This window comes from Triturus cristatus, chromosome 1_1 (genome assembly GCF_964204655.1).
Source record: "Triturus cristatus chromosome 1_1, aTriCri1.1, whole genome shotgun sequence".
Taxonomy (NCBI): domain Eukaryota; kingdom Metazoa; phylum Chordata; class Amphibia; order Caudata; family Salamandridae; genus Triturus; species Triturus cristatus.
The window spans coordinates 916,872,852-916,894,399 of NC_140579.1; the positions used below are offsets into that span (position 1 = coordinate 916,872,852).

The window sequence follows — 21,548 nt, forward strand, 5'->3', positions numbered from 1 at the left end:
TCCAATCCACAGGAAAAGACGAACACGGACCCAAAAGGATATAGTGCCAGGTGATTTTTATTTAATTCGTGCACCTCGTACCACCATGACGTGTTTCGGCCTCAACACGGAGGCCTTGATCACATGACGCTTAGGGCGGAAGCCGAGACATTTAAAGTGCAAGTGCAAACAACTCGTGACCATCAGACCATTCGCTAAGCACTAATGGAAACAATGCCCAATGGTGAAGTGCCGCCTACATTCCAGTGTATAATACTACATAATTGCAATAAAAGAAATGCTGATACCAACACAACACCTGCCCTGATAAAATAGCTGTGTAAATTTAAGCAATTAACAAATTTTTATATGTGCAAAGTTGCGATATAACCAACAAAATATATATATATATATATATGTATATATTATCGCGTATTTGGTGCTTAATATATTTATGCATCTATATAGACATATATATTTATATTTAAAAAAACATATTATGCAATGATTTGCATTTTTATATAGCTATAGTGTTGATGCATGATATATATATTTACATACATACATGCTGCCTCCCACACACATATATATATATATGTATATATTATCGCGTATTTGGTGCTTAATATATTTATGCATATATATATATATATATATATATATATTTATATTTAAAAAAATATTATGCAATGTTAATATACATATATATTTGTAATGCATTTACTTGTTATTGGTTAAGTATTTTTGTGGTACATTCACTTTAACATAGTTTGCTATAAATATATATATTGTATAACAAAAGATTAACATATATTTATTAATTTTATGAGCATAGTTCTATTGCATTCGTTTGTTTAGGTATTACTGGCTAAAGTAACATTAGGGAAAAAATGCATAGTTATGTTGAATATATAAACAAATGTAGAAATAGGTGTTGCATTGGTTATATGCATATATATATATATTGCTATGTATAGTAAGTTATTGGTAGTGCTAAATGGTAGTTTGGCACTATCAATATGGCCTAAGACAAGATAGTGTGCAGACAATTGGATGTTGCCAATGAATACAGAAGCTTTTGTGGGAAAGTGGCATGGTTAGCATTTATAAACATTACTTTTGAAAGAAGTGAAATACAAGTTATACAAAATATGAACTTTAATTCCTGGTAATAGAAGATATGTTTATATTAAGTACTGTTTTATCTAAAGAAAGCAATATAGGTAAATATAGGTAAATCGTAGACCTGTATTTCATATGCAAACATTGTTATATAGGTTTACTTACCTGTTATATTGTTATATTGTTCCCTTATGTATAGTATTCAATTATTATATATGTATGTGTATATATATATATATATATATATATATATATATATATATATATATATGCATATATGATTTGCATTATTGCTATAGCTATAGTCTTTATGCATTTTATAAATATATATATATATATCTATATATAAATATATATATATATATATATATATATTCTCATACACATATATGTTGCCTTATATTGCCTACTGGCAGTCGCCAGTAGGTAGTTATAGTTAGGACCTATTTTCCATAGGAAATCCGCAACATTCTATTTGGAATAACATTGGCGCCGATTGATGAATCTTCGCGAAATTTTCCGAAGTTTTGGCCAGCTCCGGTCCGCTCCTATCCTGAAAATTTCACGGTGATTCGTCAAGCGGGGGCCGAGAAAAAAGGGGGATCCCAAAACGCGTTTTCCCCATGCATTTTCCCATAGGACCTGTTGACGCAGCTACAGCCCGAACTGCTGAACGGAATTACACCAAATTTGGCAAAGAGGTAGTCCTCAGTTCAGACTCGCGCCTTTTGCTTAAATGGTGTAAATCCGTTCAGTAGTTCCTGAGAAAATTAGAGTTAAAAAGATAGATATATCTGGGCGGAGCCTAACCACAAATCTCATCATGAGATCTGATTGGCTGTCAGTACTTCATCCAAGAAGTGTTGGCAGCCATCTTGGGACCAATATACATGATAGCACCTCATTAAAAAGCATTGCAGTTAATAGAAGGTTTTAAGACTTTAGTTACATTATAAATCATTTGTTGATGGTACCATACTCATTTTACGAATTGTGGTGTGTTCTAAGGTGATTTTACCATGTGAAAAAGCCTTCTGCTGTGATGTCATGAATCATGCTTTTCCCACAGAGGTTTGGAAGGTGATCTATAAGCTAAACTGAGAGCATATTTTCTGTAAATTCACATTATCTTTCTCAGTCATGTGAGAATGAAGTCTGACATTCTCAGTAAAACATGTACATCCAACAGAGGCAGAGACTGTCAGTTGATTCCTTTGTGTTCTACTGCAGCTTCCCAGAGTGTTCTAAAGAACAACTAGAGCGCTAACAGTCCTACTTATGACAAACGTATTGCACACCTGAAGCCATCTTGATTGGAATAAAGTGATAACTCTTAAAATATTTAATTTAAAAAGGAACAAAAGGAGGGGGTTCATTTTGCCATAGAAATTATGATTAGTGCTGCAGAAAGATTTTGACTTCTCAAATCCTCTTCGATTTCATAAAAAAATTCTGACATGCAGACTGAAACATGCACTTTGAATACCAACAGCAGACTTCCCTGGTGAGCAGTAGCTTTACTACAGTGATCTAATGAGCAACTAGAGTGCTAACATTCAGACTTTATGGCAAATGTGTGACACATCTGAATGCCTTCTTGATGGAACCAAAGTAAAAAACGGAAAGTATTTCTTACTGAGGAGACTGCAGTAAATGAGGAAATTAGGAAACTTCATAACAAATAAATCTCCCAAGATGGCCACCAGAGACAAAAGAGCCCAAATGTAGCCCAAATATCACCCAGATGTAGCCCAAGTATAGCCCAATGACAAAATGTCCCAGAGTGTTCTAACGAACAACCAGAGAGCTAACAGTCTTACTTATGACAAAGGTATGGCACGCCTGAAGCCATCTTGATTGGAATAAAGTGGTAACACTTAAAACATTTAATTTACAAAGGAACAAAATGAGGGGGTTCATTTTCCCATAGAAATTATGATTAGTGCTACAGAAAGAAAAATTAGGGCACATTTTGACTTCTCAAATCCTCTTCTATTTCATAAAAAAATTCTGACATGCAGACTGAAACATGCACTTTGAATACCAGCAGCAGACTTCTGTGGTGAGCAGTAGCTTAACTACAGTGATCTAATGAGCAACTAGAGTGCTAACATTCAGAATGTATGGCAAATGTGTGACATCTGAATACCTTCTTGATGGAATCAAAGTAAAAAACTGAAAGCATTTCCTACTGAGGAGACTGCAGTAAATGAGGAAATTAGGAAACTTCATAACAAATAAATCTCCCAGGATGGCCACCAGAGACAAAAGAGCCCAAATGCAGCACAAATATCACCCCAGATGTAGCCCACATGTAGCCCAATGACAGAAGTGTGCAAAACACTTATTTTTTGTGTTTTGCAGTTTTATATAGTGCAGACTTGTCAGGTATTGGAGTGCTTTACATGAGCATTGGTTACATCACAGAAGATCAAATTCATTTTGGTTGTAGACATGGGGAGATTAAGTGATTTGACCAGAATCACTGAATGTTGAGCTGAATCAGAAACTCCAACCTGGTTCCCCAGTTGCAAAGTCTGCAGCTCTGGAAGTAACACCACATCCTCTCCCCTAGGTGCAACATTTAATCAAGTGGTCAACTGGATAAAAAAACATAAAGATTACACATAATTTAAAAGTTCTTTGTCGCTATTTGAAAACTCAGAAAATATGTCCTCATTTTAGTTTTTTAGAGCACTAACCATAATTTTGATGCAAATAAGACCCTCTCATATATGTAATTTCTAAAGGAAATGCTCTAGGTATTACAGTTTTGATTACATCAAGATGACGTCAGGCGTTCCACACTTTTGTAATAAATATAGAATGTTAGCAATCTAGTTGTTCATTGGGATACTGTTGAGAGGCAGAGGCCAGGGGCACGGACTCTGAAAATTGAAGGCAGGTAGGAGAGTGCAGAGACAACAATTTGACCACACTGGACAGGCAGGAAGGGCAGTGGCAGCACAACAGACTATGGAGGGCAGTGGAAAGGGGGGCAGGGGCAACAAACCAACAACACAGGACTGGCAAGAGAGGCTGTGGCAATATAATAGACCATTGTGGGCAGAAAGAAGTCAGTGGTAGTACAACCATACATGCCAACAGACCCGTTTCAGCCAGGAAACGTCCAATGTTTTTAAGCTCAAATGGGCTTTATTTGATCTGTCTCCTGTCTACAATCTCCTCTTTTTCAATGTAACTCAAAGGGGAAAATCAATACCCCAGTTTATTTTTAAAATCTCCATCTTACCAAGTTCAAAATGTTCGCAAGTATGGTACATTGGATCATGGTAGGCAGGAGGAATTGGGGTAGGGACATGGACTCGGATAACAGAGGACAGGAGGGACATGGAGAGGTGCACCAAACTGACCCTACAAGGCAGGCATCAGGGTTTGCAGCAGCACAATACACCACACAGGGCATGCGGGACGGGAGTGCAGCACAACAATCCATAGAAAGCAATAGGGAGGGGACAGGACCATGCACATGGACAACAGAGAACAGAGGGGAAAGAGGCAATGGTAGCTAGCTGACCATAATGGACAGACATGAGAGATCAACTGATCACACAGGGAAGGTGGGAGGGGCCGTGGCAGCACAGAAGACCATGCATGGCAAGCAGGAGGGTTAGTGGCAGCACAATGGCTATGATGGGCAAGAAGGAGGGTGCAGGGGCATGCACAAAGGGTCATGGAGGATAGAAGGGAGGGTCAGGACCTGGGCACAGACAAGAGAGTTCAGGGGAAGCAGCCTCACAACAGACCGTGCGGGGCAGGCAGGAGGAGCAGTTGCAGCACAACAGACCATGGAGGGCAGAAGGGTGTGGCAGTAAAATGGACCATGGAGGACAGGAGGAAGGGGATAGGGGCAGGGCATGTGGATAGGCAGGGTGGAGGTGGCAGGGACAGTTTACAGTCAGGTCCATGGAATGTGGCGGGCAAAAATGATGGAGCAGGGGCATGCACAAAGACATCGGAGGGCAGGGGGAAGGAGAATAGGGGCAGCAAGCTACGCACAGAGGCTAAGCAGGAGGTCAATGATGGGCCATAGAATTGGGCAATGGAGGGCAGGAGGAGTGGACTGGTACATCATGCTAAATGGAGGGCAGTGGCAGCACATCAGACCATGCATGGCAGGAGGGAGGAGGCTAGTCCATGGATTCAGACAACAGAGAATAGGGAGGAGGTGGATGGGGCAGCAAGCTAACTGTTCAGAGAAGGTGGGTATTAGGAACTTTATTGTTTTTAAAATGTGTGTCTGTGCGAACTACTTAAAATATGAACAAGTATGCAGCATAATCTCACTTTTATTCAGGAAGAAGAGGACGTTTGTGACTGTGACTCCGGGCTCACTTGGCAGAAACACCCCCTGACCCTCCACCCCCATCGCAAAATGTAATGCCCGTGAAAAGGGTAGGTGGACGCAGTGTTATATAGAACATAGTCCTGAGAGTACGATTGAAAATGAAAACTAGATATAGTATATGGTATAAACTATGCACCAAAAAGTGTGATATAAGATGAACCGGGGCGTGAAATATAATATGCAATACATTGTGCGCAATGACAGATTCATTGGAGAGCGCAAGATAGCACAGGCACTAGTGCGTGCTATGCGATATGCGCCTTGGAGTGTAATATGCACAGGGCAGTGTTGTGTAACCTAACTATTCTCTAAGGTTGTAATATAAAATATGTGCTGGGGAGTGTAACGTTGCATATGCACGGTGACAAAGATATGGATCCCAGATTGTAAAATGTATGGCATAGCACTGTGCGTTATAACATAGGCATCGAGGAAGGCACATTAGATGGGGCAATATAACCCGTGCGAAGACAAGTGTGGCATGACATATTCACGGGGTGGTGTTACAGTGCACATGGGCTAGAGAGTGTCATAGCATATGCACTAGCTAGTGGAATACAACACAGAGGTGTGTGGCACTCAGCAGGCAATGGTGGGTGTAACACAGCATTGGGCTCTGCCAGGAGCGGGCTGTGACTCTCAAGTGATGTTCGTCTCCTTTCCAGAGAGTAAAATAAAAAGTATTACACATCCGGCGGTGGATGTGTGTTTTATTAACTGTGAGGGGGGTTTCTTGCATAGTTTGGTCGAATTTTTGTCGAATTCCCTTTGAATGGCTTGGTGTGCGTGTGTATTAAATGTGCCCGTCAATAGCTACCCATGTTTGTATAAATAAACGACAAGGGTGTCTACTTGGAGAGTACCCACCAGCGGGGGCGCCGGGATTAGGCACGGTAGGGCGTCAGACACGTCAGAGCTTCACTAGCGGTGTAAATACATTCCACGTGGATTCATTGTATGCATAGTCGCCTTTTAATGAATATCACACAAATCGTCATGGTGATAGGTACATACGGTTTGTCCAGCATGTCCTAGGTGTTTCTATAAATATATATATTTTTAAAAGAATAAAAAACAAAGGCCGGCCCCGGGGGATGGGGTCCCCGGAGCCATAAGTGGCCTGAGGAGGGGGGCAACGCAGCCCACTCCTAAAGAATTTAAATTAAAAAAAGGCCATGACCCGGGGGTTGGGGTCCCCGGGGCCGATTAAGGCCTCGGGAGGGCCAAATTTATTTTTTTCACCAAAAAAATTACGGTGCAGGCCCTGGGGGATGGGGTCCCCAGGGCCAGTAAATTAGATAAAGAAGGGGGCCACACAGCCCTCCTTCTTAAAAAAATAAAATAAATAAAAGACCGGCATCGCGCTGGAGGCCACGCCCCCTCCTTGCAGCACTCTGCAAACGCGCCCCCTGGCCAGTTGTAAGTTGGGGAATTAATTCCCCTTCAATACTGAGGGTCCCTGAGGGCCAACTAGCCCAACAGGTATCTCCAGTATGCGCCAGGGAGCTGCGTTGCAGACAGGTGTTCTGAGGCCTCGCCCCTTTTTACACCTCTATGCAACGCAGCTCTGTGGCGCTTACTGGAGGTACCTAGTGGGCTAGTTTGACCCTAGGGACCCTTAGGAGTCAAGGGGACTTAATCTCTCAACTCAGAACGGCCACAGGGCGCGTTTACACAGTGGTGAAGGGAGGGGACGGGGCCTGAGGTGACGTGTGCAAACACGTCCTGTGGCGCGTTTTAAGTTGGGGAAATAATTCCCTTTCAATCCTGAGGGACCCTGGGGGCCAACTAGCCCACCAGGTGCTTCCAGTAAGTGCCACTGCTCTGCGTTGCAGAGAGGTGGTGCAGGCCGTGCCCCTTTTTACACCTCTCTGCAATGGCTCTTACTGGACGTACCTAGTGGGCTATTTTGCCCCTAGGGATCCTCAGGATTCAAGGGGACTTAATCTCCCAACTTAAAAAACGGCTACAGGGCATGTTTACACAGTGGGGAAGGAAGGGGACGGGGCCTGAGGTGACGTGTGCAAACACACCCTATGGCGCGTTTTAAGTTGGGGAAATAATTCCCCTTCAATCCTGGGGGCCCCTGGGGGCTAACTAGCCCACCAGGTGCTTCCAGTAAGCACCACTGAGCTGCATTGCAGAGAGGTGGTCCAGGCCGTGCCACTTTTTACACCTCTCTGCAACGCAGCTCTGTGGCGCATACTGGAGGTACCTAGTGGGCTAGTTGGACCCTAGGGACCCTCAGGATTCAAATGAACTTAATCTCCCAACTAAAAACGGCCACAGGGCATGTTTACACAGTGGGGAAGTGAGGGGACGGGGCCTGAGGTGACGTGTGCAAACACGCCCTGTGGCGCGTTTTAAGAGGTAGTTTTAATCCCCTGCCCTATTATATACTAGGGGCTTACAGAGGAGGTCATGCTGATCACAGGGGGACCCCAACGCAAAGTGTTCCCTAGTGTATGTAGGTGTTTTAACTGTATTCTGAGTGTCTTTTAACATAGCACTGGCTCTAGGACTGGTTAGTCAGACTCAGTTACCTCCAGTATCCGTCTGAAAAAGTTGAGGGTACAGGATGATTTTGCAACAAGGCTTCTTTCTGCTCTTCTGTTTGTTCTTTCTGCACGTTATCCTTCTTCCTGCACTTTCTTCGTCTTTGAGGACTTCTGTTGCTTCTTTCTGCATTTCTTTTTTTTCTTTCTGTGCGTTTTTTCTTCTTTCTTCAGATGTCCTATCTCTGTAGGCATAGTTAGAAATTAGCATTTAAAAAACCTTTGAAATTCACTGAAAAAAACATAGGTTTTCAGGCACGTTATAGTTAGGAATTAGCATTTAAAAAACCTTGCAAATTCACTTAAAAAACCATAGGTTTCAGGGGCGTTATAGTTAGCTGGACTTTTCACTCGTACAAAACCATTGAAATTCCCCCGTTATAGTTAGTTCAGCTAACTATAACTCGCGCGCCCGCAATGCACTGCTGATGACGTCACATATTACATTACTCATGACATGGTCAGTGACATCACTCATGACATCACTGATGACATCTCAAATGACATCACTAATGACATCACTGATGACATCATCCTTGTGATAGAGTGGCAGACCTCCTCTTCCCCTAATATAACCTTTGATACACACATTCAAAAATAGAAACTACAATGTTCAAAACAATGGACATACCAATACCAGTTACAACAACCTATTCAGTAATTCTAAGATCCGCATACACATCCACTCATTCACCAACAGTCCTATACAGTCACTAATACATGTACTCACTCATCATATGTACTCACACACCTATACATCCTGTTACACAACGCCACTCATCCATAGAGTTACTCACACACATAGTCACTCATGCTAATAAAGAATCAAACATCCATTTACTTGCATATACAGTTATACACACACCACCACACTTACTTCTACAGAAACTTACACAGTCTTTTAAACAATCACTTATAGAAACACATACTTATTCATACAGGAACTCTTTCAATCTCTCACTCTCACATATACTCACTTATATACACCAATAGCCACATAAACTAGTTTAAAACATATGTAGTTACTCATAAAGACACCATTGAGACAGTCTATCACTCACTAAAACACCCATGCACACACTCATCCACCCATACTGTCCTGCACACATGCTGTCTTCAACACATACAAACAGTGAGTCACTCATTCATGCACCTATGCACTACGTAATACCCCCCACCGAACCATTCAGACACTCATACTGATACTCAAAAAACCAACTAATAACTTATATAGACACTCATGTAGCTACTCACCAACCCATGCAGCCACTTATACACAAAGTGAGAGACTGATACAGATATTTACACATTTAAACATTACTCACTAAGCCATGTATTCACTAAGATACACTTAATCAGTCAGTTATACAATCAATTTTTCAAAAACAAATCATCCATTTAGACACTTATATACCCATTTATTCTTCCATCGACCTTGAGATATACATATATAAAACATATGTAATTTTCAGAAAAACACACATTCACTGGATGATGTCATCAGTGATGTCATTTGAGATGTCATCAGTGATGTCATGAGTGATGTCACTGACCATGTCATGAGTGATGTAATATGTGACGTCATCAGCAGTGCATTGCGGGCGCGCGAGTTATAGTTATCTGAACTAACTATAACGGGGGAATTTCAATGGTTTTGTACGAGTGAAAAGTCCAGCTAACTATAACGCCCCTGAAACCTATGGTTTTTTCAGTGAATTTATATATATATATATATATATATATATATATATATTCACTTAAAAAACCATAGGTTTCACACATGTTATAGTTAGGTGGATATTTCACTCGTAAAAAACCAATGAAATTCCCCCGTTATAGTTAGTTCAGATAACTATAACTCGCGCGCCCGCAATCCTGCTCATGACATCACATATTACATCACTCATGACATGGTCAGTGGCATCACTCATGATATCACTGATGACATCATCCTTGTGATAGAGTGGCGGTCGCACGAGTTATAGTTATCTGAACTAACTATAACGGGGGAATTTCATTGGTTTTTTACGAGTGAAATATCCACCTAACTATAACATGTGTGAAACCTATGGTTTTTTCAGTGAATTTGTACGTTTTTTTAAAATGCTAAGTCATGTATGTATTATTTTTTTTTAATATATTTATTTAACAATAAACTACGTATTAAAATTATATATATTTTTTTATGGTTTTTCACCGTGCGCGCACCCCCGCAATTTTTTTAAAAGAAATTAAAATGGTTTTTTCTGCCTTCGGGGTCCTTCAGGGACCCCCAGACAAAGGCTAGGGGGTCAGGAACTCTCTACCCTGCCCCCTTTTCACGTTCGCCACCTTTTTTTTTCACTCTCGCACTGAAAACGTTGACTGACATGTAACCACCAATCAGAATTACGCTTGCACACGTTAGGGTGCGCGCACGGTGCGCGGCTATAGATATTTATGTGCTTTAACTGCAATTTTCTCAGGAACTACTGAACAGATTGACTCCATATATGCAAAAGGCACATCCCTGACCTGAGGACTACCTCTCTGCCAAATTTCAAGTAATTCTGTTCAGCCGTTCGGGCTGTACCTTCGACTAAAGGGCCTTTGGGAAAATGCATGGGGAAAACGCGTTTTGGGACCCCCCTTTTTTCTCGGCCCCCACTTGACGAATCCCCCCGAGACTTTCAGGGTAGGAGCTGAGCGGAGCGCCCCATTAGTTTTGAAAAATTCGCGAAGATTCGTCAACCGGCGCCAAAGTTGTCAAAATAGAATTTTGAGATTTCCTATGGAAACACGGTCCTAACTAAAACTATCTACTGGCGACCGCCAGTAGATTATATATATATATATATATATATATATATATATATATATATATATATGATAAACTCGTCTCTTTGCCAAAGAAAGGGTTTGTTGAACAGACGAAGCGAACCCAAATGATGGTGCCATTGTGGTTTATTACATGCCCAACACCACCGCCGCCATAAGGCGTTTCAGCCCGCGTGGGGCCTTGATCACATCTATATATATATATGTATGCATATTTTTTTGTGTAATAAAAATTATTATGCAATTTTTATATACACATGTATTTTTGTATCTGTAATGAATTTACTTACTTGTTATTGGTTGACAAGTACTTTTGTGATACATTTACTTTAACAAAGAGAAACATATATTTGTTTATCTTATAAGCATGGTTCTATTGCATTACTTTGTTTAGGTATTACTGGGAAAAGTAACATCAGGAAAAAAATGCATGCAATGATTAAGATAATTTAACTTACCTCTGATATTGTTCCTGAAACACTTAATAGTGTCTTAATGCTCGCTTTTCTGACTGTTTTTATCGGAGACAACGGTGGAGCTGGTGGCTGTAAAATATATTCAGCTTCCTGAATTATGGATTGTGGTATAGTAATTGGAGGCATTCTTGATATTTTTGTTTGCTTTGTCATAATCCAAACATTGTTTTTGATGATATAATTGCAGATTAGCATTCCATTTTGTTCCTTTGTTTGGATATAATAGTCTTCATTATAACATGTTGCTTTTATGGAGCCACTTCCATCTGCTAAAGCCATATGATACAAAATCTTGTTTTCTTGCTTTGCATTCCAATAATGGGTTTTTGGTGAACACTTTATGATATTGACACGTATAGCCTTTTGATATGGTTTTGATTCTTCATGGTTCAATTCTTTTAGTTCTTGAATAGAAATCATCTGAAAAGAGAAATGCATTGGTTAAATATACATTGTATTTAAATAGCTATCCATATTGGTTTGTGATCACTGTAATACGATTCTAATGTTCCATAATGTGAGACATCTTCATTTGTATATATATGATCTAGCAAAGAATTGTAGTCTGTTGTAAATGTGTCTGTTTTTTATGTGCAGTTAGTGTGTTTTCATGTAGTCTAATAATACATAAGTAGCTTGTGTTGTTGTATATAAGTCTATGTTGAAATCCCCCATTATTACATACTTATAGTTAGGATATTCATTTATTATTGTTGTTAATGTTTGTAATAATGTTTTATTGGTACATTTGGTGGTTTGTATATAATTATTATTAAGTAGTTTGTGTTTTTGATATGCTTTGTAAATTGTAAAATGTCGAATTGCTGGTGTGCTGTATATAATGGTTGTAAGAGTTGTTTTTTGTTGTAATATATTGCAATGCCATGGTTTGTATGTTCATTGTGGAATTTGTCAAATAGTATTAAATGATAATGGTCAATCACAAAGCTGTATGTGCTTTTTGTGTCGTATTTATTTCTGTTAGGCATAAAATATCAGCATTACATATATCAGTGTCAGCTAATATAGCTTTATAATTTTTTGTAAAGATCTAACATTATGCACTATAATTGTAAAATCTTCTTTATATTGTGCAATTTGTGGTACTATTATTTCTTTTTTTTTTTTTTTTTTTAAAACCTTTATTTATGTCAGTCTGGAACACAGCTGTTCAGCCGACATCCCGGAGGTTCGGCAGCCAAATAAGGACAACACATGGAAGTGTCCATAGCTCTGGTACAGGAAAAGACAAAGGTTCCTTTTTTAGGACAACCTAAAATAAATAACACAAGCAAGGCAGTGTACACAATAAACACGTGCAAGTTCCCGGTGGGGGCGCAGCCCCATTCTCAAACACAGAACAAAACCACCGGTCGGGTGGATGAGGGAGAGCAGAGGCACTAACAATCTAACATATTATCCTCATAAAAATCCCAAGTAGGAAGTGAGGCTAGGGGGAGAGGTGCTCCTCCAACGGTTCAGTGGCCGGGGGCAGACATATATCCCCCCTATACTGGTTCCATCGCCCCATATCTTATGCCATTTCTTAGGCCGCCCCCGGGCACAGTACACCGTCTTCTCCCTAAACATGCTCCAGTCCATATTTTCCATCCATGCGTCCACAGCGGGAGGTCTCTGAGAACCCCACAGTCGCGCAATATCACGCTTCGCCACCATGTTTCCCAGGGTCACCCATTGAGTCTGCGCAGCATCATAGTCAGTAGGACCCCAGACATTCAAAAGACAGCGCCGTGCCTCTGGCAACAGTGCAAAGCCCGTGATCTCCTGCATCACAACATGAATTCGCTTCCAGAACTCCGCAATCACACCACATTCCCATATGATATGTAGGAAGGTGCCCACCATCCCACAGCCCCTCTTACACAAGCCATCCTCGGAGAAACCCATATGAATCAGTCGGGGGCCCGTGACATAGACTCTATGAAGTATCTTAAGCTGCACTAGCCTTAGCCGTGCCGGGATCGCGACCTCCTTAGGAGAGGAAATGGCATACTGCCAGTCCTCATCATCCAGTTCAAGACCGTCCCTAGTCCACTGATCACGCACCCCGAGGAGGAGGTCGGTCCGGACGTTAACAAGCTTCTTGTAGATTAAGGAGATTGTACTCTCCGGCATATGGCCATCCAGAATCCGATCCTCCAAGGGAGAGGACTCGGGCACAGCCTCCCCCTCGACGAGGACGGACCGCAGAGCGTGGCGCACCTGTGCATACCGGAAATATTCCGTACCCTCCAGATCGTACTCCGTCCGTAGCTCATCAAACGATTTCACTCGTCCCTTAACCAGAAGATCCCCCACTCTGGAAATCCCAATCAGGTCCCATTTCTCGAACCCCTTCGTGTGCCAAAGTTTCCTCAACACATCGGAATCAAACAACGGAGAGGCGCGGGTAAGCCTATCCTTCCAACCCAACGAGTTTGTAACAGCCTTCCACACGTGCACCGCCGTCTTGGTCGGTCCCGTGAGGGACCCATCCATCGACCTGGAGTAGAGTGCTCTAAAGTAATTACCCCCGCGCAGCAACCATCGGTCCATAGCAAAGCCGGGGCTCAGCGCCGGTTCGTAGACGCCGTGGTTGATAGCACTTAACTGGGTGGCCCAATAGTATCGCCTGATGTCAGGAAGCGCGATACCCCCATCGTACCACGAAAGGGTCAGTTTTGCAATAGCTATACGCGGTCGGCCCTCCCACAGCAGCGAGCGCTGGAGGCTCTCAACCTCCCGAAAATAGCTGGCCGGGACCAGCTCCAGAGTATTCTGCAGGGCATAAAGAAAGCGGGGAAGAGACATCATTTTGAACAGCGCGGCCCGGCCCAGGAGGGAAAGCGGCAACCGCCGCCAACCCGCCACATCCCGCCGCAGGCGCGTCAATGGAGGGAGCAGGTTTCTCTCATACCGAACAATCGGATCGGTGGAGATATAGATCCCTAGATACAAAAAGCCATCCCGGGCGATCTGGATCGAGCAATTCCGCGGGAGAACAGGGACGTCTCAACACAGGGCGTACAGATACGACTTACCCCAGTTAATGGTGAGACCCGAGTTCCTACCAAAAGAGGCCAAAACGTCACAGACTACTATGAGAGACTTCCTAGGGGAGGTGAGGTATAGCAAAATGTCGTCGGCATAAAGAGAGATGCGGTCCTCATGATCTGGTGACCATCGGATCCCCCTTATGTCCGGGTGCCATCTTATCCATGCCGCCAGCGGTTCAAGGGCAAGAGCAAACAACAACGGCGACAGGGGACAACCCTGCCTGGTGCTCCTCCCCAGCTCGAACGGGCAGGACGCCCTACCATTGACCGCGACTTTGGCCAAGGGTCCTTCATATAGTAATCTCACCCAGCCAACAAAGCCAGGCCCAAAACCGAATTTTGCAAGTGCAGCCCACAGATATGCCCACTCTACCGTGTCAAAGGCCATCGTGGCGTCAAGTGCGGCCACAACGGTCGACTCCTGCAGCGTCCCCGTCCGTGCAAGCACGCCGTGGATGCGCCTAAGGTTCAACGCAGTGTTACGATGCGGGATGAAACCGGATTGGTCCAGGTGAATCAGGTCCCCAATCACCCTAATCAAGCGGTTGGCCAGTATTTTAGCAAGAATTTTCGGCTCGGCATTAAGTAGCGAAATCGGCCTATAGGAGCTGCATTTATTTCTGGGCTTGCCATCTTTGTGTATGACCACAATTGTCGCCAGACGTTGGTCAAATGGAAGGCATCCCATTTCCCGCGCCTCCACAAACATAGCTCGCAGATGCGGAGCAATCTTGTCCGGACGGAGTTTATAGAACTCAATTGGCAGACCGTTCGGGCCCGAGGCGCAGTGAACGGATAGCACCCGCGACTTCGTCAGCTGTGATGTCACCATCCAAGTCGTCCCTGTCTATATCAGAGAGGCAAGGCAGAGCCAGATCACGCAGAAGTTCACACGAGTCCTCAACCGGCCTGTCCGACACCGAGGTGTAGACCGTACGGAAATAATCCGCGAAGCACTGGACTATGCCATCCGGCTCAGTAACACTAACGCCACCCTCTGTAACAAGTTCTGGCACAACACGATTAACCCGCTCTTTTTTATCCAGCCACGCTATTAATTTCCCGGCCTTGTCCCCAACATCGTACAGTCGCCCCTGCTGCTCCCTACTCAGGGCTTTGGCCGCGTCCGTCACCAGGGCCTTATACTCCGACTGCTTAAGGCTCAATTTGTGCAGCGTTGTTGCCAGAACCTCCCCCTCCAAGGCCAACTCTAGAGCCGCTATCTCCGCCTCAAGCTGTGCGACCTCCGCATCCCTCCGACGCTTGGCCGCCGTTATCAAGGAAAGGGCCTCTCCCCTCAGCACAGTTTTAAACGCTTCCCACAAAGACACCGCAGACGTGACCGAGCCTAGGTTTTCCTGGAAGTAGCGATCGACCGCCTTCAGCACAGCGCTACGAGTCCTAGGGTCACGGAGATACCAGGGGTTAATCGGGGCCACCCTACCCTCCACCTCTCGACCAACATCCATACAGATCCACACCGGCGAATGGTCAGAAATACCCCTAGCCATGTGCCTAGCCTCAGACACAAAGGAGGCGTGTGCAGCCAAAGTAAGTACATAATCAATTCTAGAGAGACTGCCATGCGCCCCTGAGTGGAAGGTGTATTGCCGCTGAGTGGGATGCAGCAGTCTCCAACGGTCAACCAGACCAAGGGTATCCACGAAATCTGTAAGCCATTTCTGCGCCCCCCCAGTGCTCCGCGGCGGTTGTCTATCAAGCAATCCGGAACCAACCGCGTTGAAATCGCCACCCACCACCAACATCCCTTCTGGGAGATCCAGCAGAGCCCTCCCCAGGTCCTCAAATGTGGAGGGCTGCAGCGCAGGAGGGACATACACAGAGACCAGGACCAGCGTCCTGCCCTCCCACCTCCCCGCCACAGCCGCAAATCGCCCCCTGTCATCAACAGTGGTGGAATCAACCTCAAACGGCAGTGAGGCCCTGACAAGTACTCCAGCCCCTCTGGAGCCCGAGGAGAACCCCGAGTGCGCAACAAATGTATAGCCCTTCCTGTTGAGTGCGTAGCACATGTTACCTATCAAGTGCGTCTCTTGCAATAGAACTATATCAGGGGAACATCGCTTCAGAAATTGCAGAACGATCCCTCGCTTAATGCGATCCCCTAAGCCATTAACATTCCAACTGAGTATCTTTATGCCCCTACCCCCCATCCCGAAATGTAAGGAGACCACCACCCCCCCCGAAGAACCGCACTCGAGCTACAGAAGTTTGCATCACTACGCCTTGCAAAACAAAAACCAACAACCATCCCAACAATCCCAGCCCACCCCCCACCCTGCACCCCTGCGTAAGCTTGAAAAGCCCCCCCAACTTGCAGTGTGCCTGTCGCCCTATTCTAAAAAAAAAAGAGACCCAGAGGAGGAGAAAGCTCCCTTCATACCCCCGCCACCCCCCGGGTTACTACCCTCCCGGAGAAACCGAAAACTGTGAGTCACTGTCCGGGGCAAAGTCAAAATAATCTAGCGGTACTGTTATTTCTAATAACATATATATTTTTAAGCGTAGCATTTCTGCATGCACTTTAAGGTGTACTATTATTTTTGTTTCATAAAAGTTTTTTAGGTCTCGCCTGACCCAGCGCTTGCGCTGGTCTGGCGAGACTTTAAGGAAGGGCTTGAAAATATGCTACAGCCGGCTACAGCTTGCAGTGCATGTACGCGGGCGCGTGCTTGAGCAGAGGCGACATATGGTATTCCTCATGCTCATTAAGCACATCGCTCGCCGTGCGCTTGATCACGATCGCGATCACTTTCGCGTCGTCCGACGGCCGCGTGCGCACCACTCGAGAGACTACTACTGCTTTTATCAGCTTTCAAATACCTATTGGCTTTGTCCATAATTGTTTTTCATTTCAATTCAGGATGTCCACATTAGTTGACCTAATTCACCAAAACATCACTGAGCAATTACCGTGAATAGATGTTGCTAAAATTCGTTTGATTTTACAAAGGTGGTATACCTACCTTAATAATCTTCCCTGACTTATAAAAGTTGCCTCTTATCGTTTAGCTAAGCACTAAAACCCAATAGAGCTTTTAAAAGCTGTTTGGAAGTCACTGTAGCCTGCTTGTCCCTCTGAAATGTACAACGAAATAAACTCATGCTTTAACAAAAGCGGCAGTAAATGAAGTCTCCTTTACCTGTTGTTTTTGGCCTAAGAGGATTGTGTTCAAGATGCATGTTAAAATTATTTTTCCAAAAGTAAATTTTATGTATTTTATAAAAGGTACATTTGTTATCCTGTTCTCTCTTTGTGCAGTGCTCGATGTGGCATAAAGTCAGCCTGCAGCCAGATACTGCTACAGCCCCAGTGCGGCCAGAGATGCTGAGTGTGGCTTTCATCTGTGTGCAGCCGGCTCTGGGCAGAGGTCCCTGCGCCACTTTCTTGGCATTTAGCCATGCGTAGTGGATCTGACTGCGCTCGGTGGCTGCAGCCAGTGCAGTCTTAATGCATGGGCACACTGGGCAGTTGAGCGCACGCGCGCTTGAGCAGAGGCGCCATATGGCATTCCTCGTGCTCACTAAGCGCATCGCTCGCCGCGCGCTTGATTGCGATCACGATCACTTTCACTTTCGCGTTGCGCGACGGCCGCGCGCGCACCACTCGAGAGACTACCACTGCCACCCCGTGGCCTTAAATAGCAACGGCATCTCCTGTATTTAAAGGCTTGCAGGTACCGGTTGTGTAATTCAGAGATATTATGCAATAATAAACATTGATATTATGCAATAATAAACATTTTACAATAACTATGTGCAGATCGGATTCTTCTCGGAAACCAATCCCTTTGTCAAGCCATGACAACCCCCAATGTGCTAACCAGTTTAATATTACTAAAGTTAAGATTGTAATTAACTAGTGTGCATATTTACATCTCGAAATTAAATCATGTGTAACAAGACAGCTTCATAAAAGTTCAATACATCAAGCCAGTACAGGAATCCAAGTCTAATAACCTATGATACAGAGCCACCCGATTCATGTAATCAAAACCAACGTAGACCTTCATCTGATTCGAAACCTCCGTGCTTCAATGTGTGCATTGTATTAATTGTGTTTCTAATTAGCAGAATTCACACCCAGTCTACTGTTCTGGGATGGCAGGGTGACCTACACACGCCTACAAACCTCGAGTTGGAGTCATATTCATGTTTTCCACGAAACACATGCCTACAAGGGTTCGAGGGTTGCTGTGGGATCCCCAACATGCTCTGCCATGCAGCATCAACTCTCTCTTTCACGCACACAAGCTCTCTCTCTCCCACACACGCATGCACGCACACATGCACCCTCTCCCCCTCTCACACACACACACAGGCACGCACACATGCACGCTCTCGCTCTCTTTCTCTCACATCCACGCATGGACACATGCGCGCTCTCGCTCTCTCACACACATGCACGCTCTCTCCCCCTCTCTCACACACACACATGCGCACACTCTTTCTCTCTCTCCCTCGCGCGCACACACACACGGGCACTCACGTACACTTGCATTCTCTCTCTTTCTTTGGTGTGTAGTGCCGAAGCACCATTGATTCCTTCTACGCACGGTAAGTCATTCATTGGTGCTTTTATAATGATACAAGGACCCCTTGCTCCCTGCCAGGCCTCCAGCACTGGTGGCGTGGTGGTGGCAGTGTGCAGTGCAAAAGCACTTTTGACTTCTGCTATGCACGGTAAGGCATTCATTGGTGCTCACTGCTTTCAATAGGGCCATGACTTGACAGCAGGCAGGCCTCTGCTCCCGGTCAAGTCTCCAGCAGTGGTGGTGCATCATTCATTCCAGCTGCTCAGGGCTGATGCCTGTTAATGATTCTCCTGCAGCTGCGGAGTCAGCAGTGGGTGCGGTTGTGAAAGGCTAGGGTGGTGTGTGTGCGCGTTCCCTCACACCTTTTCCTGCTATACCCCACGCTCCCCGCTTGCCTCTCGTGTGTATATTACAGAGGTCCGAAAAAAAAACAGCATTTGAAATACCTAAAAACACGAAAAGATTGCATGAGAACCGGTGCCGCGGGGCGCCTTTCCTCTCATTGATTGGATATACCCGCTCTCCCTACAACTCTCTCTCTTTCACGCACACAAGCTCTCTCTCTCCCTATCTCACACACGCATGCACGCACACATGCACGCTCTCTCTCTCTCCCTCTCCCCCACACACACACAGGCATGCACACATGCACGCTCTCTCTTTCTCACACACACACAGGCACGCTCTCTCGCACACACATGCATACTCCATCCTCCGTAATCTTTCCCGCACCAGTACTCTCCGTGTTGCTTCTGAGTCCTGCTTTCGTTATTTCCTTTAACCCGCCTTTGGCTCTGCTTTATTTTTCTTTATTTACCAGTGCAACTTGGATCAGTAAATAAAATAAAAAAAGAAAACTTCACACGCACGCTGTAGGTGCGTTCATGTGTTGTGTTTTTACCTACAAAATGACACAGCTGCTGCGACTGCATAATAGCATCTTTTTTTTTAATGGGGGGTTCCTCTTTATCCATGCTGCACAACATCGCTAAACAAGCATTGGCATAGCCAATAGGTCTCGCCTTTGGGACATTAAGTGTTTTAGTTATCCAGCACAATATCCTTGGTGAAACAACATCAACTGTTGCATGGCTAAACACTTATAAGGTACAAGGTTTAGCCATGCAACAGCTGATGTTGTTGCACCAAGGATATTGTGCTGCAAAACTAAATACTTATAAGGTCCCAAAAGCGAGACCTATTGGCTATGCCAATGCTTGTTATATATATGTTTTGTAAGGATTTTCCTCTGCTTATAGCTACCTAATGTAAATGATGTATTTTGCTATTGTTGAAATGTATATATAGGGGTTATATTGTTTCGCCTTGTGTCTAATGTATAGTGCTTGCAGATTATTGTTGTAATGGGAATTGCTTTCGTATTATTGTGATAAATTATTTATTGTATTTACTTCTTTGTTTGTAGACATTATATATGGTATAGTTTTGCTACTACTGGGGTGTGGTTCTATTTCTTGTAATTTAATGTTTTAAAGCGCGCTGGGGAGAACCCCATGAACAGGACGCTGCACGGAGATTTCCAGAGGGTCGGATGACCCTACAATACATTAAAGAGGACGCTGCACGGAGATTTCCAGAGGGTCGGATGACCCTACAATACATTAAAGAGGACGCCGCACGGAGATTTCCCGAGGGTCGGATGACCCTACATTACACGGACACAGTGCTGAGTCTGGAGATGAGTTCACGGCCTCAGTTGCGCTACGACATACAGGGATGTTGACCACAGTTTGATTTGGAGCAGTCTGGCGCCTGGGGCCGCCGCTTGTGCACTATTGTCAATCGTGACGGCGTGCCGAAATGCGAGTTAGCACGCAAACTGTTCTCCTATCATGGAGAGGCAGTCTGCAGTCCGCTTTGTTGACATCGAGGCCGGGTGGGATGCTCCTCACTGGTGAGAGCTGCGAAGTGCAGAGCTCAATGTCTTGACTGTTTTTTCCCTGCCAGTTCCTTCATTTTCCCCTGCCTTTGCTCCATTCTCAGTTGGAGGCTGGGTCAGTTGCCTCCTGAGTCAAGAGCGCTGGAAAGTTTTGGTGGCAATTTGTGGACCATGTCTGCCAACGGCTAGGCAGTTGAGAATTGCATCGTAATTACATTGTAGATGCCCATGCACATTGGTGTTTTGCTGCGCTCTAGCCCTCTATTGCTCTGCCATTCTGCCTGTTTTTGATCCTGCTTTCTACTAGGAATCAAAATGGCCGAGCCAGCTAATCGATCTATTGAAGCAAAATAGAAAGATGTCTTCACCCCTGAAGCAGAAACAAATAAGGGACTTTCTACCAACACCCCTAGATCAGAAACAAAAGAGGTCCTCACTAAGAATCAAAATGGCCGAACCAGCTAGCCTGATCTATTGAAGCAAAATAGAAAGAGGTCTTCACCTCTGAAGCAGAAACAAATAAAGGACTTTCTACCAACACCCCTAGATCAGAAACAAAAGAGGTCCTCACTAAGAATCAAAATGGCCAAACCAGCTTGTCCGATCTATTGAAGCAAAATTAGGTCGAAATGGCCGCCTCTGGGGACATCTGACACACCAATATTCTAATAATGGCCACCATGAGTGGGCCCCTTTCCAAAGCACTCCTCCCCTTTTT

General features: G+C 44.3%; 2 protein-coding genes across 2 annotated transcripts in view; one reads left to right on the top strand and one right to left on the bottom strand.

Annotated features, from left to right (window-relative positions):
* Positions 1–21,548, top strand: part of PLEKHA6 (pleckstrin homology domain containing A6) — a 933,224-nt gene that overhangs the window by 205,361 nt on the left and 706,315 nt on the right. The gene's annotated exons all lie outside the window — the stretch shown is intronic.
* LOC146871282 (uncharacterized) overlaps positions 1–21,548 on the bottom strand; it is a 157,887-nt gene that overhangs the window by 21,644 nt on the left and 114,695 nt on the right. The window contains exon 2 of the mRNA XM_085650759.1: positions 11,301–11,738. Within this exon, the coding sequence (XP_085506885.1) occupies positions 11,301–11,738 (438 nt within the window). The remainder of the gene's footprint in view (positions 1–11,300; positions 11,739–21,548) is intronic.